At 41.2% G+C, this 18,344-nt stretch overlaps 1 protein-coding gene across 3 annotated transcripts; it reads left to right on the top strand.

Moving 5' to 3' along the window:
- The first annotated feature begins 1,082 nt into the window (after positions 1 to 1,082).
- Positions 1,083 to 17,795, top strand: exoc3 (exocyst complex component 3). Of its 3 annotated transcripts, none has more exons than XM_031290926.2 (16): positions 1,083 to 1,101; positions 2,626 to 2,832; positions 3,526 to 3,745; positions 4,894 to 5,066; positions 5,440 to 5,652; positions 6,365 to 6,543; positions 7,508 to 7,624; positions 7,932 to 8,049; positions 8,467 to 8,592; positions 8,993 to 9,093; positions 9,406 to 9,516; positions 10,886 to 11,027; positions 14,055 to 14,177; positions 15,271 to 15,432; positions 15,714 to 15,835; positions 17,406 to 17,601. In XM_031290926.2, exons 2-16 carry the CDS (start codon positions 2,689 to 2,691, stop codon positions 17,599 to 17,601), a joined length of 2,247 nt encoding a protein of 748 aa, XP_031146786.1. In that variant the 5' UTR covers positions 1,083 to 1,101; positions 2,626 to 2,688. The 3 variants fall into 3 exon arrangements, with proteins under 3 accessions (XP_031146786.1, XP_031146785.1, XP_031146787.1); XM_031290925.2 differs by lacking the exon at positions 1,083 to 1,101 and adding an exon at positions 1,377 to 1,621; XM_031290927.2 differs by lacking the exon at positions 1,083 to 1,101 and having other exon boundaries at positions 2,689 to 2,832; positions 17,406 to 17,795.
- Positions 17,796 to 18,344: the final 549 nt, after the last annotated feature.

Genomic DNA, 18,344 nt, shown 5'->3' on the forward strand with positions numbered 1-18,344 from the left:
GTCGCTGAAAGCCATAGATATAGATACTGAAAGCAAGGAACACCTGCATGATGCTTTTGTTATGTGACATCGTGCCATGTAGGGCTATGAGTTTTTCTTCATTTGATCACAGTGTTCAGGGTATGCCCACCCAAATTAAAAAAACACAACATTCTCATTTTTTCTTTCGACATCTTTTGGTTTTATTTGGCTAGGCTTTGATATATCCCTCCCTGTAGAACTCTGATAGCAGGAGTTGCTGGTGGAGACTACAGAGGGTAGGCTATCATCATATGGTATTTCAATAAGCTCCAACTGCACATCCCCCTGTACAGGTTCTTGTCCTTCAGGTCGGCCAAAATGAAGGCTGACAGCTCCTCCAACCAACGGACGATGGCACGGAACACACCGAACAGACTCGAGTCACTGACCTCGCCAGACTGTCCAAAGGCCGATTATCGGCCCGGTGTAGCTGCCTTAATGGCAGCCAACTCTAGAAAGTCTGTGATCAGTGATGTGAGCAGTCACCCATTTCCCCTTTTTCACAGAAATGTGGGCAGTTGGGAAACAAGATCATTTCACACAGTTGGACAGTTAGCAGTATTGCTGCTACTTGCCACTCAAAAAGTTGAAGCTCGTAATAAAAAAAATGTCATATGTGCATCGGCCTGCATTTGCGACACAAGCTTGCAAGCTTTTGTTCAATGTGAGCTCAACTAAAGAAGTAAGGTCTGCCAGCCACTCAAATTTGCTCAGTTCAACAAGGCTGTGAGCTTTTTTCTTTCAAAAAATACTTCACACAATTTCTACCACAGGAGATTGACTTTGGCTGTGACTGGTAAAGCCTTTTTGGATTCGAAAGCGTGAAAGCAATCTACACATGTGGTGATAACATAGACTGTATATGGGTGATAATGATACCTAGCGTTCAAGAAAGGAACTGCATGTAAAAATTGTCAGGGGACAAACAGGTCTATCATTTTAATTTAAAGCTATAGTGCGTAGTGTTTGTCGCCCCCATGAGGAATTCTAAGTAATGAAAACACCACTATTCCATCCACATGTCACAAGCCACGCAAAAAAAAAGAGGCTACTAAAGGCTACTCAGGTGCTGTAACTACAGTAAGTACACTTTACAATTGCTTAGATCCCTTTATTATTTCAATGTCTAAACTTATAGACTACTCCACTACATTTCAGAGGAAAATATGATATTGTAGTTTTTACCCCACTGCATCGATTTGACAGTTTAATTCTTTCTAAACAAAAATGGTAAACACAAAACAAGATCAGCTTATAAAATACGATACATTTTTACAACTACCCAGCATTATGTAAAGTGGTCACAGTGGATTTAGATAAAATATGAAACATGTTCTTGTGCATTGATGCACTAGCTAGCTAGTAGTGATCATCCAAAACCTGAATGTGGCAGTAATGCAACATCGTGTAGGCCAACTGCCGTACAACGTGCAACCTCAAAGAAGAAAAAGCAGAAGCTGGTGGTGCTGGGCGGAGCTCTAATGAGGAAGAGGAACACAACAACATAACTTAGCTAGCTAGCTAGCTAGTCAGGAATATCAAAGTAATAATCGTAGAAATGCATTTCATCCTCCCTGCGTGTAGTCCCTAGGTGCCTGAGGTAATACTGGTTCTTGGGTTCATATGGCGAGCTTGTTTTACAGGCGCTGAGATGGTGTTAGCTAGCCTTTTCCCGTCCCTTGTTAGCTTAGCTTATGCTATTACATTTATTGAGCTGAACATGTTATTATGTTAATTAGAAGGGTTAGCTAATGTTTTTATTTGACATAATATGGCCTAGCTAGCGAATAGTTCGTGTAACGTTAGCTGCTGTGTACAAGCTGTCCAAGTAAAACTACGCTAACGTTAGCAAGTTAACCGCTAGCTTAGCTGTCATTCAATTTTCTCCAAATACTAACGTTACTCGATGCTAACGTTAACCTAACTTTACGTAGTGCAACGCTAGCCATTTAATAATGTTTGACAACCAAATAGCTCTATGGAATTTTAAGAAAGGCGGTGCCACAGCTGTCCTTTTATGGTCTCGGTCACACGTTCGTGTCCCATGTTAACCGTGGAGAAAGGAGTGTCATGTGTATCTGTTATGACAGGAAGTCATGTTAGAAATCATCTTTATCTTCAGCAACAGTTTTCAAACACTTTAGAGATGTGTTCCACCTGAGAAATATTGCTATTTATATACCTGTGTCTTTTCTTACAATGCCCTTATACATCCATTTGCTCAACAGCGAAACTGTTAGGCTCACAACACTTTAAACCACAGAAATGCTAAATCTAATAATGAACTATTGACCTGAATGTACTTTTTTATAGAATGGGTCTTTAAAGAGCCCCAATATGGATTGCTGTGCCACATTGTTATGTAGATAACAACCAGTCGTTGACCTTTTTACTGCATACAGTTGCAATGTGATAGCGAAACACTGGAACGCTTACTGAATATTTTGTATTTGCTTTAAGAAACATTTTTGCCAGATCACATTTTTTTATCTATTGGGGAGACAGTCAGAATTCGAGAAAATACAAGAAATCTTAAAGAGTTATACTGTAATCTCTTACACCAAACACTAGCAGTATGTGATCAATGTTGTCTGTATCTTTCAGCTCAAAGAGCGTTTACATGAAGCCTTTGGATACGACTGGTACTATATACTACTGAGCAACACTATGGAGGAGACGAGTCGGGAGGCGGTTGCCACGGCGGTGCAGCGTGTGGCAGGGATGCTGCAGCGATCGGACCAGCTGGACAAAGTGGAGCAGTACAGAAGAAGAGAGGCTCGCAAAAAGGCCTCTGTGGAAGCCAGGCTGAAGGTGCTGTGTTAACAGACCGTGCAGTGTAGTTCATTATACACTCCTTCATTTTACACATTTAGCTATTCATTCACTGTTCTTTTCGGCAGCAACCGTTTTTGTCGGTGAAATGTGTCAAAAAAGAGAGAGAAAAATCACAAATTCGCTTAAAATGTCAACAGCCTAAAATGCAGAGATAATCAGTAAAATAGTATAGGGAAGGTTGGTATTTTTTGTCTTGATAAATCATCAGTAATTACTAAAAAAAAAAAAAAAAAAACTTTTAAAATAATGTTTATATTGGGGCTCCCTCCCTTGTAAACCTCTGATTTGGCTCCAATTTGTAACAACAGGCACATGTTTAACTAATTTAGTTTTTTGTAATCTTGTCCCTTTCTGATTTTATGTCACAGTTTACACAATAGTTATCCTAGCAGATGGGAACCACTAGATTCCGAAAATCATATCAGCCTCTGTGCATACTTCTTCTTTTTAAACTTATTATTTTTACTTGATAACAGCCAAGTAATAATGCTGAAATGTATTTAATGGTGACCAAGCATACAGTATGCTGATGTACTGTACATGGTGTGACACATACTCAGTATGAAAGCACAATTCACCACATTGTTATTAATTAACACAGAGCATAATAGTACTTACTTTTGTAACTAACAGTAACATCTGTCTCTTGATTGCCCCTGATGTCCTCAGGCAGCCATCCAGTCCCAGCTGGATGGCGTTCGCACCGGACTGACCCAGCTGCACAGTGCTCTGCTGGATGTCAAAGACATCCAGGGCTCACTGGCTGATGTGAGTAAAGACTGGAGGCAGAGCATCAACACCATAGAGAACCTGAAGGACGTCAAGGATGCTGTAGTTCAACACAGTCAGCTGGCCTCCGCTGTGGAAAACCTTAAAAACATTTTCTCTGGTAAGCGTAGTTCAGCCCGACCTAAAAGACGTCAACGTTTGTGTGTCCCATCGTAGACCATATACTGTCACTAAAGAAACAGCCCAGGCGCTTTAGACAGGTTCGAGACAACAACAGGGTTTTTCCTAGGGGTGGGAATCGATTGGCACCTCACGATTCGATTCCGATTCATTTTTTTAAAATTATTATTAGTTTACTTGTCAGGGACAATACAGCGCACATTATTACATACATAATTATCATAGTCAAAGCCATAACAATATGTGTAGATGTGTTGCATAAAAGGTTTCTAGCCAATTGGCTAATTTGCAACCCCATTCCCTGGTCAAGCCTTTCTAGAAAAATAACCCAAATATAAATTTTAAAAAGAACTACGTAGTGTGAGTTACACAATCATGCAGCAAATACATTGTACTAATATATTACATCAACATTTCACAGAGTCGAGACCACATTACACAGAACAGCACATCACATAACAACACAAACCCCAAGCACCCGGACGCTCATACTAACGAAAGTGGTTTTGCGCCCCTCTGCTATGCAGTTGCCACCCACTGCTCCCCTAGTGGCCACTCTCCTTGTATTTGTTTTTGTCACAAAAGGACAGAGTACGGCGGGAGCTAGATTATTTGCGCATTTGAAAGTCAGTTTAAGAAAAGAAAACTTAATAAAGCTATCAAAATTTAAAAACTTGTATTTCTATACTATCAAATAGTGGTGCCACATTGTTGGTTTCCGATCCATTATTTTCAGTGCCTGTTTGTATAATGATATGATGGGTTTGACTGTTGTCTGGGAAGCTTGGCTCCATACAGTAACACAGTAGGATAAGTGAGAGAGTATCATGGCATGAAAAAACAATAAAGCTGCCTTAACAGGTATGTAATGCCTCATCATTCTAAAACAGTTCAGGTTTGTCCGGACAGTCTTACAGAGTTTGTTAATGCGTTTATTGAATTTGAGTTGGGAATCCAGAGTAATGCCAGAGGCCAACGATTCAATCATTCGCCAAGAATTCCTCTATGCAGGAAAAACCCCTGAACAAGCTATCTTTGAAGGTTGACTCGACTCACAGAGAACTTCTCTCCTGTTTTATCTTGCTCTTAGTACTCTGTGTGTCTCTTGTCACTTTGCTGTGTGTACAGTACCAGAGATTGTGGCAGACACGCAGCAGCTGATAGAGCAGGGAGAGCTGCTGCAGGCCCACAGGAAGCTGATGGAGCTGGAGTGTTCCCGGGATGACCTCATGTATGAGCAGTACCGCATGGACAGCAAGAACACAAGCGACATGAGCCTCATCTCCATTTACTTTGAAGATGTAAGTTTAAATGAGAGAGTTTTTGATTGTTGCAACAAAACTGTGAAAGATCCGAACGTCATACATGTCGTCATCATTAGGGATGCACCAAACTGACCCTATTCTCTCCTCAGGCCCGGAAGGATTGCATCCCCCGGTACCTACGGTACTGTGGAAAAATGAGTACCGGCACGTTTTCAGAATTTTGGTACCGAGTTGGTACCGAAGTACCGGTAGTCGTGACATCCCTAGTTATATGTTTGTGAGCTTATTTGGTCTTAAGCTAAGGATTTACCTTTCTGGTGGACAATACAGTTGTATTCTATCTTAGACATTTTTAGTAACTATGTAACCACTTAAGTCAAAGCTTAATCTCCTTGTGTTTCCCCTCCAGGTTCAGGGGTTGTCAGATGAACTGGCCAAGCAGTTATGGATGATATTGCAGAGGTCCATGTTGACAGTTCGCCGTGACCCTACTATGTTGGTGTCATCGGTTCGCATCATTGAGCGGGAGGAGAAGATCGATCGCCGTATGGTCGACCGTAAGAAGCAGACCGGCTTCATCCCGCCTGGACGACCCAAACGGTGGAAGGACAAGATGTTTCAGGTAAGAGAAATGATGAACGTTATAAAGAATACTACAATTAGATTACAGTTGATTATCTCTTTGTACTCTTTGGGGTTAACCCCTTTGTTTTGTTTCATTCTACTCTTTTTCCTCCTCTTCTTTGTTGATTCTTCTTCCTTATCCAACTCTTTCCTTTTTCTTTTCCTTTTCTTTTCTTCATCAGCTCTTCTTCCGCTTTGCCTTTCTAACTCTTCTTGTTCTTCATCTCACCTTTTATCTGAATCTCCGATTATTCCCGCTATCCCACACAGGCTTCTCCCCCCGCCCAAATGGCTGCTATCTGATTGTTTTTGCAAGTAATTTTGTTTTTCTGTTCTTTTTTTTCTCTTTCCCTTTCTCCTTGTAAAACATCAAACATTTTACACAGCAGACAGCTCTAGTCTAAAATGATTTATACCCAAACATGGAGACCATATGGAGGTTGCTGACTCAAGTAATGCTTACTATCCTGAATGAGAGGCCTTGGTCTCACTGTTCTTTGTGGACTGTGTTTTACTTAGATGCTGAAATGTATCTAAATGTTGCGAAAGTATGGAACATTATAGGATTCACGGTGAAATTAGTTTTTGATTTGCTTGCAGAATAGACGTGGTGTAGACATTTGAGCTTTTTACCTCAGGAAGAGGTAGTTTTCTGGTCAACTGTACAGATTCAGTCCCTAAACGATGACTTTGAGCCGTTTCTGTTGCAGGTGTTGGAGGGTACAGTCGGCACCCGCATTGAGGGCACCCAGTCAGTGACAAAAGAGGCCGATAAAATGTGGCTGGTTCGTCTTTTAGAAATAACCAGGAAATATGTTCTGGATGACCTCATCGTTGTCAAGAATCTCATGGTGCAGTGCTTCCCCCAGCACTACAACACGTTCAACAGGTAACAGACGCAAAAGGTTTTTCTGTCAGCACAGAACCAGTCCTAGCCTGACGTCGTCATACTCAGATTCTACTCGGAATATGAGTCTGATACTGCTCCATTGGGCTGTGATTATGGGGCGTGTTTCAACCGAACCAGGAAAGAAAATGCCTCTGCACTCAATTGGATAGACCTACAACCAATCAGAGCAACGGAGACAGACGTCACAGAAGCTGCAAGTCAAAGGCAGAGGCGGCAGTTTCGGTGTTGTGCGGACTGTTGTGGCAATGTGCATACATACGTGATCGCGGTTCTCTGTTCCTCTTTAAAAATTAATGCGCTGTCGATGTCTTCTATAACAGACGCGATGGCAGCCATCTTTGTTGTAAACAAATTCAGTGTTTCTCACAGATTAGAAAGCAATTTGTGATGGACGCGGTGTGCACGGAGGGGAGGGGCTTTGTGTGTGTGTTGTAAATGCAATATGTGGCGGCTGGTGTTGATTCTGTGGCGCACCGCCACAAATTAGTCTATGTAGGAAACACTGGAATTCAATCCAAGCGCTCTTTGGCGACGTGGTTGATTACATTACTGTTGATCATCTGTCCATCATCGTATAAAGCCCGCCCTGACAATTTGATTGGTCCGAACAGCTCTGGTTCAAGCATAGTTGCTCCACAACGGATCAAGTCCAGATCGAACTAAGTTTGGCTGGCATCCAGGCTAAACCGGTCCTAAACACAAAAAAGATTCAGAATAGAAGTACTTTGTTTGCCTGGCCGCCTAACTGTCCTTACACCTCCAAGCACTTGAAAGCCCCATTCTCTCAATTGTGTTGCCAGAACAATGTAATAAATTGAACCATGAATTTAGTGAACTGTTATGCTCTCAACTGACAAAAAGCTTCAAGTCAAAGTATTCAGTTGTGCTTTTATTTCCCTATTTATTTAACACATTCAGATAAGTGTTTGCTTATGTGTTTTAGGTTTTTCGGCCTCTATCACAATGCTGTGTCCTCTCGTGTCAAAGAACTGGCCTCTGAGGATTTAGAGGCTAATGAGATCGTATCCCTGCTAACCTGGGTCCTCAATACATATAAGAGGTAACACACACACACGCACGCACGCACAAGCTTCCGGTCCAATGTCCACACGCAACATTCTCCACTTTGCACAAAACAAAGTACAAATAAAACACACCACAGCAGCCACAACACAACAGTGCAAGCCATACATTGTCCAACTAGAGCCAAACACCTCATACACAAAACAAAACCACAGACAAAAATGTATTATGTCCACCCGCAGGAAATGTTTGTTATCAAAGGCTCAAAGAATTCATGAGGCACCTGCAGCTGTAACTGAGTTTTAGTTATAGAATCAGTGTATGTTTGCCTGTCTGTGTTTCAGTGTGGAGATGATGGGCCACCCAGAGCTGTTTTCAGAGTATGACATCAACCAGCTGGAGCCTCTGCTGCCTCAAGATGTGGTGGACGACCTGCTCAGCAAATATGTCAAGACTTTTACAGTAGGCAGGCACCACACACACAAACAGGAATGCTAATGGATGTCCCATGTTCAGGTCTTTAGTCTGTACAGTAGTCTTTATACACATTATGCCTGCCTTTGAATCCACACATAATCCCATTGTGAGTGCTACACTGCAAATAGACCTGCCCGTTGGACATCTAATCACAGTAACTTCATTACAAAAAAAACACCTTGCCTTTTAAATAAAGTATGTCTTGTTCTTTTCTTCTTCTTGTGCTACCTCCCTGTGTGTCCCCTTTGCAAGCGTCAAATACACATTCACTTCATAAAAATGCCAATGTGTCATAATCAAAACATGTTAACCAGTTTAAAGTGGCACAAAAACAATGTTTACAAAGCATCTCTTTTGTTAAGTGTGGATCCAGACTCTCTGTCTGACTGTCGATATCTTCAGTCTAATATAACAGGCTGGCTGAGGAAGGCCCTGGAAACGGACAAGAAGGACTGGCAGAAAGAAACGGAGCCTGAGGCTGATCAAGACGGATACTACCAGACCACACTGCCCGCCATAGTCTTTCAGGTAACACACACACTCACTCTCACTCTCACTCTCTCTCTCTCTCTCTCTCTCTCTCTCTCTCTCTCTCTCTCTCTCTCTCTCTCTCTCTCTCTCTCTCTCTCTCTCTCTCTCTCGCTGTCACTTTAGGGAATTACAAGATTTACACAATGAATCAACAGATTCTCAGTGGGCTGGAAATGCAGGTTCAGGAGGGACACTCAACGGCTTTCAGAGACTTTTCCTAAAAGTGTTCAGCCATTGTTTTTTAGCCATTGTGACTTATTATATATTGAAAAAAGTGAAGGGTTATGAAAACCTCTGGAAGCCATTGTATATTTGATTCCTGGTGCTTGTAATGAAAATCTCTCATTTCGCTCATTCTCTCTCGTCCTGATTTGAATGTTTCTTCACCCTTCATCAGATGTTTGAGCAGAATCTGCAAGTTGCTGCGCAGATTGACATCGATTTCAAAGAGCAAGTTCTGAAGCTCTGCCTGAAACAGATGAACACTTTCCTTATCAGGTACATTTTTTTTCATACTGTTTGACTTTCTTTCTGATGTGATAAAGATGTGAATGAAGAATTATGTCAGATTCTTTCTGAATTGAAGGTCTAATGAAAAATGTTTGAAACAACATAGAATTAAAACCCGGGTAATTTTTAACTTTCCACGATTGTGTGCTCTTATAATTTTCGACGTCAGAACTCATGTGTTCTCTGTTCTGTTTCCTGTTACCCTTTTAATATTGGATCTATGCATACTCTGATCAGGAGAACAGACTGCTGCAATAATTACTGTGTGATTCTAACAGATGTGTGTGTTCCTTTGTGTAGGTACAGAGAGGAGGCAGTGACCTACAAAGAGGAGCACATGAGAGACAGACAGATGCCTCAGTGTTATGTGCAGTACATGATAGCCATCATTAACAACTGCCAGACATTCAAGTAAGATTACATTTTATAGATGAACTAGTGTTTACAGTAAAATATAACTTTGGTCATAATGTGGTAATGTCAAGTTGTTTGGCAGACAGGGGACATAGGCTGTCCAACTGTAGGCTCCAAGTTAGCTGTTTGTCTTTAAGCTAAGCTAAGAAATCCAGATGAGAGCTTACCACTGCATGTGACTGGAGCAACAGGAGGAATCCATTAGCACAACAGACTGTTAAGTACAGTCAGTGTAGCTGGTGAGCGACGGGCACGCTCGAAAACATGGAAAAGATGGAAATGGAGAGTTTGAATAGCCTGTCAACCACAGAGTTAGAGGGCACTTGCACTTTGAGTATTCATTTACAAGCATATATATATATATATATATATATATATATATTAGGGGTGGTACGGTTCACAAAATCCACAGGTCGGTTCGTATCACGGTTTTAGGTCACGGTTTTCGGTTCTGTACGGTTCTTGTTATTTTTTCTTTTAATATTTAACACTCCAGAAATATACTTCAGCATATGATATATAGCTAAAATTAGCATATTTAATGCATGTTGCACAATACATGCACACAGTGGCAGTTCTATCTATTGTTTTATTTCCGCTGTCATCATAGGTAACATGAAATCTAAAATGTTCCCACACACCAGACTATATACGACGCTGGCACAAACTCCAACTCCGGGCAGCCTTCCTCATCTCTCCCACTTGACATTTCTGCACGTGACGTGACCTGCAGCAGCAGCAGCACTCCACACTCCACTTGGGGAGCGGTCGGCTCGGCGCCTCTCAAAATCTGACGAAAATCTTTTAAACTGAACTTTGTCGATCAAAAAAGCAGACGGATTCAGCAACTGCATGGCCTAATTCTCGCTTAAAAAGTTGTCAAACACGTTTTGGTGAACTATTTTTGTAAAATACGAGATCGTATTCAGAACGAGACGCCATTAGAGTCTGTTTTGAAATTCGGGAGCAGCAAGAACCACGTGACGCGTTCGTCCAATCAGCTGCCATGTGTTGCGTTCATCACGCTCATCCCCCTCGTTGTTTCCAGTAAGTGTTTTAACATAAGTGTCGAAAGTGCGCACTACAGCAGTAAGCGGTTAGTGCACATTAACAGTCTACTGACGAACTGTGCGACGCACACACACTCCGAACCGAGACAAGCGAACCGAGCGGTTCGGATGTTTTTTCATGAACATCATATATATATATATATATGTATATGTATATATGTGTGTATATATATGAATATATATGATATGTATGTATGACACAATTTATTAATGTGATTATCTCATAATGTCTTTATATATTTGATATTGAACTCTTTGGGGTTCCATATTGTAATGTTATCCCATGTGTTCCTCAGAGAGTCCATTAACAGTCTGAAGAGGAAGTATTTGCAGTCCTCCGAGCCCACTGACAGTGATGCCGCCATAGAGAGGACGCTCAATGAGGTGGCCAAGGAGGGATGTCAGTTCCTATTGGATGAAGTCTTCCTAGACCTCGAGGTAAGAAGAGCTCTTATTGGACTGATCCATATTTATTGGATGTTTAAAGGGTGTTCGTTGTATTTTTAGTAGGGATTTTAATAATTAACCGTTTAACTGACAAGTTGATGAGTTTTATCAGTTAAACCGTTAAAAACAACATTATGAAAAAAAAAATTATATATATATATATATATATATATATTAGGGGTGTAACGGTACGCAAAAATCACGGTTCGGTACGTACCTCGGTTTTAAAGTCACGGTTCGGTTCATTATCGGTACAGTAAGGGAAAGAAATGCAAACATTAAACTGCAGGTTGTTTATTACTATAAACCTTTTTTTAACAATTTGTTTACACTTTTTTAAACACTTTTTAATAAAACATAATAAATAAAATATATAGAAAATAAAAAAAGAATAAGAAATAAAATACTGCTGCAAAGTTCTCCACTAAATAAAATACTCTCAGTCTCAAACCAATATCACATAATAAAATATAATGAAAAATATAAATAAATAACTATGGATTGCAGTGCAGCATTATCAATCCCAGCTTGTCAACAACCGAGTATGGTCGTAGATCAGCTGCTATAAAAACACCAATTGCTTTCATTATTGCGTTGGCCCGATCGGAATTACCAGCAAAGGTCTGTTTAAATGCCAACGGGAGCTGCGTTTGAATTACGGTCGTTTTTTTCCTTGTAGTAGTGATGTTCACACTCGCTTGATGCCTTTTCAAGTGCGTTAACAAGTTTGAAGTGTTGCCAGAAACATACCCGATCATTACTGAGCAACGTCGGCACACTGCTTTCGTCTTATCGACTAGTCTTTGTCCGTTGACGTATTTCACTGGGAAACCGAAGTGTTCCCAAACAGGAGACCTTAATATGGGTGGCTCTTCAAGCTCCGGCTTGTCCGTACTGTCTATGGGCTTGTCTGCATTGGCCATGACGCTAGCTAGCGAGAGGCTGGGCTAAAGCGTGCTGTGTATGTTGTTGTACAGCGCGCGGTGTGTGATTTTTTTTATTTTTTTCCCCAAACCACTTCAGCTGGAAATCCCGCCCTGCAGTCGATTTCATTGGTTTAGGTTACAGTGACGGCGGGTAGGTTTAGAGATCAGTGTTTGGTGTAGGCAATCTGTACAGTGATTGACATATTGAAATGACCAATGAAAACTTTAGAATCAGCTGCAGGGCGGGATTTGCGCTGAACGCGGAGACTTCCGCCACTTAATATGTTCGTGTGGAAACACGAAAATTGACCTATGTTCCGCACACAAAAGATTGCATTCGGTGCACATGTGCACCATACCAAAAGCCCTGTACCGAAACGGTCCGGTACAAATACACGTACCGTTACACCCCTAATATATATAATTTAAAACAGTTTGTTGCGTGGTAAAATAAAAATAGGCTAAACAATCTATTTCTTAACTGCTAGTTTACTTTCTATCGCAAAGGTTGTGTTACATGTTAGGAAAAAAAAATCATTGGCATCCCTAATTTGTAGCAAAGAATTTCTTTTATTCTAAGTACCGTATTGGTCCGAATATTATATTAATATTATATACCTGAAAGAATATAATATATTTTCCTAGAAAAAAGTATGAAAAAGTGGGGTCGTCTTATAACAGGGGTCTAGAAATTCAGCTGTTCAAGTCGCACTACGTAAGGGATGCCACCTATTTCAACAGCCAATAGAAATCAGCTATAAACTATAGAAATAAAATGATCGATAATCCATGGATTATGAATGTTACAAACAGCTAGTCGAAAAAGCAGAGTTTTAGACGGAGCCTCAACGAGTGCCCGAAAGCACGATAACGTTATATGGTGGAGAGAGAGAGAGAGACTGAAGAGAGAGCGAGAGAGAGAGCGAGAGAGCGAGAGAGAGAGAGAGCGAGAGAGAGAGAGAGCGAGAGAGAGAGAGAGAGAGAGAGAGAGAGAGAGAGACTGAAGAGAGAGAGAGAGAGAGAGAGAGAGCGAGAGAGAGAGCGAGAGAGAGAGAGACTGAAGAGAGAGCGAGAGAGAGAGAGAGAGAGAGACTGAAGAGAGAGAGAGAGAGAGAGAGAGAGAGAGCGCGAGAGAGAGAGAGAGAGAGAGAGAGAGAGAGAGAGAGAGAGAGCGAGCCCAGCGGCGTTAGAACAAAGCCGTGACTCAGAGAAATAAAACGTGTTTTCGCCGATTCATCACTAGAAGTGTAACTGGAGCAAGCATCTCACTATCACTAACGTTCTCCACATTCATACATAGACGAAACAAATTATTATATTATATCCAGGTACAAAAAGCCTGGAAGTCGAAAGTAGAATGGAAGTACAACGAGGCGTTGTCATGGAGATGTAAACACCGTCTAAAAATGCAAACAGCCAGAGGAAATGTTACCGTGGTCCTCAAAGCGGCCGCATCCAAGAGATTGACAGGAGAGGGTGTGATTACGTGACAGAAAATCTAAATGATTACCAGAGCAGTCATTCAGCTGAAGGCCTTGGAAATATTTACCGTTAATTTAAATGTGACACTTTCATTTAAAAAGATATTGAACATTTAAAAAAAATGGTAAAAGTTGTTAAAAACAACAGCCTACCTTGTTTTATTCAATGTGTTTTTATTAGAATTATCTTCAAATAAAATTATTTTCTTCATGAAAACGGTATTTGGCTTTTAGTAGTATAAGTATTTTTCCAAAAATAAGTCTTAAAAAAGGGGGGCTGGGGGGGTCGTCTTAAATTCGGACCTATACGGTAATTGGTATTTTGTATTATAAAATAATTGCAAGTGTGTCAATTAATGTGAAATTTGGCAAATGTTTTGTGGCAGCAAAAACACATTACCAAAAGTACAACAACTTTTCACTGCTTCTCACTGCATTGCTGCTGTTTTTTCAAAGATAGTATGTTAGCATATAAGTACTAGGTGTGACTTAGTGGCATGACACATGAATAAAATATTACATCATATCACTAGGTAACTGAGTCAGTTCAACTGATTTACAAAATGGTCCAATGCATTTCATTGCTTTGATTTTGACATTGCATTGAGCAGCATCACCTGAATGAGCTGCTGACTAGGAAGTGGCTGACGGGCTCTCATGCTGTGGACACCATCTGTGTGACAGTGGAGGACTACTTCAATGACTTCAACAAGATCAAGAAACCCTTCAATCAGGTAGGATGGGAGCAGAACACTTTACTCTTATTGGGACTTTAGTTTATTCACCGTATCCGCCAGAGTTAGATAAGTCCATACATACCCTTCTCATCTCCGTGCGTGTTGTAACTCTGTCTGACGCACCCACCGGTAGCCTAGCTTAGCACAGATCCTGGAGGTAACCGGCTCCATTTAGCCTACTGCTCCCAGTAAGTGACAAAATAACGCCAACATTTTCCTATTTACATGTTGTGATTTGTATAGTCACAGCGTGTACAAATAACAAGGTCACATGACACACAGCCATCTTCTAACCGTAAACATACTGGGAACTATATTCTCAGAAGGCGAAGCACTGCTACTTCTGCTACTTGGGCGGAGTGATTTGCTCGCAGCACCTGAGAAGCCCCGTGGTGAGGAGCAGAGAGTAACAACGGTGCTTTTCAGGTGTTGCGCTAATCACTCCGCCCAAGTAGCAGTGCTTCGCCTTCTGAGAATATAGTTCCCAGTTTGTATACGGTTAGAAGATGGCTGTGTCACATGTGACCTTGTTATTTGTACACGCTGTGACTATACAAATCACAACATGTAAATAGGAACATGTTGGCGTTATTTTGTCACTTACTGGGAGCAGTAAGCTAAATGGAGCCGGTTACCTCCAGGATCTGTGCTAAGCTAGGCTAGCGGTGGGTGCGTCAGACAGAGTTACAACACGCACGGAGATGAGAAGGGTATGTATGGACTTATTTAACTCTGGGGGATACGGTGAATAAGACAAAGTCCCAATAAGTCGGCGTGTTCCTTTAAAGCATTTTTCCGCTTTGTGCATCTCGCAGCAAAATAACAGTTAAGCTAAGGATGGTGATTTGGTCATTGCCTAGGAGGAAAAAAAGAAGAACAAAAAGACGCTACTGCAAAACTGAAAGCTCTGTCTGATCGGGGCTTAACTGTGCTGTGCATTGATAAATTCATGGCGCTGTCCGTGGTGCTGAAATAGCAGACAGATTTGTAGTTCAGACTTTTTCTCTGAGTCCTGCCCTTCTGCAAAAAGTGCATTTTGAATAGAGATTATTAATATGATTTTATAATATGTTGGCTGTGGTGTGTGCAGGAGATGACGGGCGAAGCCCTGCGCAGGGTGGTGGTGGAGTACATTAAAGCAGTGATGCAGAAGAGGATCACCTTTAAAAACGCCGATGAGAGGAGAGAGGGAGCTGAGAGGATGATCAAAGAGGCTGATCAGTTCAAGTTCCTCTTCAGAAAACTGGCTGCCGTGAGTTCACGTATAATGGTTTCACGATACTGCAACATTATTTACTTTCAGCCAAGCATTACAGTTGTAACTAACAATTAACTACTGCGTTGAGTTTAACAAATCCGTCAAACAATAGCAATGCTGTCCAAACACTTTCTGCCACACAGTGTGGCTGAATAGATCCAGTGTGCACACTTCTCGGCCAGTGTAGACATGATGCAACAGTTGGCGTGGTAATGACAGGAAGGCCCTTAAAGGTTGGAGGGGCACGCCTAACTTTGGTGGATTGTTGGGTGCAGGGTGAAGACACAGACCGGCTTTGTGGTGCCATCGCTGCCATCGCAGAAGTCTTCAAGCTGACTGACCCCACGCTGCTGTTCCTGGAGGTCACCACTCTGGTGTCCAAATACCCTGACATCAGGTATACACAGTCACTAGTCTCACATTGCCAGACCTGGAGTATGGTCTGGCTACACCGCTTATTTATTCTGGGATAGGGGGGGGGGGGAACACTCTGGCTTGTTTGTATTTCTTCAAACCAGTCACAACCGTCCTGGGCAGCACTAAGCCCCGGATGCAGTGACGATGGCCTTGCAAAATAGATAGCAGAGATAGCGGGAGGGGAGGGATCGGACGCCAGGTTTTATCCCAGCACTGCACATTCGTTAAGCCAGACTACACAGTCTCACACACACACACACACACACACACACACACACACACACACACACACACACACACACACACACAGGACGATATTCAACACATCAAGCCTACAGTGCATAAACCTTTTTTTAACATTTAACATTGAATCATGTTATAATAAAGGTTTTTATTAACATTGATCAGCAGAAAACAAAGTATAGCATTTAAGCATATTTGTGTAGGATGTGAACATCTGGCCCAGTCACTCAAGATAATCCACAGACCTGATTGTGAGCGGTTTCATGTAGGAACTATTTTCTTTCTACCGAACTACACCCCAACCAACAATACCACCGCGCAGAATGAGAGCTACTAATGGACGAAAGGCTCATGCTTGTGACAGCGCGTGATGTGAACATTAATGGTTTTCTCGGCGGCCGAGCTGTGCTGTTAGCCTCTCGTCCATCAGTATGCTTCCTTCTGCACGATGATGCGGTTGGTGGTTGTAGTTCCGTAGAAATCAAATAGTTTCAACTCCCAACCAGGTCTGTGGATTATCTTGAGTAACCCGGGTCATGATTTCTAGAAAAGAGACATTGCTGTTGAGTTTTTCAAATGAACACAAAAAAAGCTGAGTGCCATCTAGTTCCATTATATTGGAGAGAAGGCAGACATCTCCACGGCTGATATCTCCAACACTACTATCTAGTAGAGCCCGACCGATAAAGGATTTTTAAGGCCGATATCGATACAAATATTTGGGGATTTAAAAATCCGATATTCCAATATACCGGCCTATATATATATTTTTTTAAATCCAGAAACGCGTAACAAAACATAAACAGATTTTCACAGATTAGTTATTTGTAGATGTGAGTCCTCACTAAAATAATATGATAATGCAGTATAAAAATTAACTTTTTTATTTGCACAACAGAACAGAGGAACATCAAAATATATTAAAGTTCTGATAAATAAAATGTATAAAAATACAAACTTAAGATATGAAACTAAAAGGGTTAAACACGAGTGTAGCCAATAGGGAGGTTGTAGAGCGCCCTCTGGTGGACAGACTATGCAACACCAACACTCAGAACATGGTTGAAGGGGGTTTCGTCCGTTTTTATTTTATTTTTTAAATATTCATTTATCGGCCATTATAAATGCCGATACAGATAGTTTGGAAAATGCCTAATATCGGCCCGCCGATATATCGGTCGGGCTCTACTATCTAGATTGATAAATAGTTCTACAAGTAAGAGGTAAAATATGTATTTAGATTTTTGGGGTGAAGTGTCCCTTTAAACATTAACACTAAGGTTTTTGGCCCCTCCTGCTCTCTGTAGGGAGGAACACATCCAGGCGTTACTGGCCGTGCGTGGCGATGCCAGCAGGGAAATGCGGCAGATGATCATAGGGACTCTCAGCGAGAACAAAGTGTCCTACTCTGGTGTCACACAGCCCATCTTCAAAGACATCACCGTGCCCACCATGACCATGACAACCATGACCTCCATGGCAACTGCAAAGCTGCTCAAATAAAGCCAATAACCCTAAACACTATTTCCACCTTCTAACACGATAACATAAGCAAACTTCTTTTTCCAGACACTGTTATTTTGAATTGTTTAACGGAGCTTGCCGTGTTCTCTGTCACTACCCTTATTCTGCTGTTTTAATTGTCACCCTGATCACGTCTGCTTCAACAAAATAATAAAATCATAGTTGTAAGAAAGTGTGGTATGACTACTAATTAGAGGTCGAAGAATTACAGGATGCTTTTTTCTTTTCTTCCTCCTCTTCCTTCTTTCACAAGTTACACACACTAAGTTAGTGAACAAAAGGACAAGAAAGCCAGGAGGAAACATTAAACAGGCCCTTATATTATAGGGTCCTGATTTCAAATGAGAAAATACCATGAAGTAAATGGAGTACCACAGGAAGTATGTTACTACACAGGAAATAGGTCAAACAGATAATGAATATAGAAATACAGTACATAATGAAGTAATGCTATGTAATGTTGGATTGAAGGTCTTTAGCTAATGAAATTGAACTAAAAACTTGACTTAGCTAATATTCCTAGCTGAGATGACAGTTCAAAAAATATCACTAGATGCTCTGCTGTTCAGCTCAGATAAATCATTTACAGAATTTTGATAGTTTTTTTTTTTTAAAACAGATTTAATTAGCAAAAACACAATTCTGTACTTCTAATTTAGTCCTCAGAGTCGTATACATGAAAACATCACTATCGAAGTAGGTTCTAAACAACGCATCAAGTT

This window comes from Sander lucioperca, chromosome 9, assembly GCF_008315115.2.
Source record: "Sander lucioperca isolate FBNREF2018 chromosome 9, SLUC_FBN_1.2, whole genome shotgun sequence".
In the NCBI taxonomy this organism is placed as follows: Eukaryota; Metazoa; Chordata; class Actinopteri; order Perciformes; family Percidae; genus Sander; species Sander lucioperca.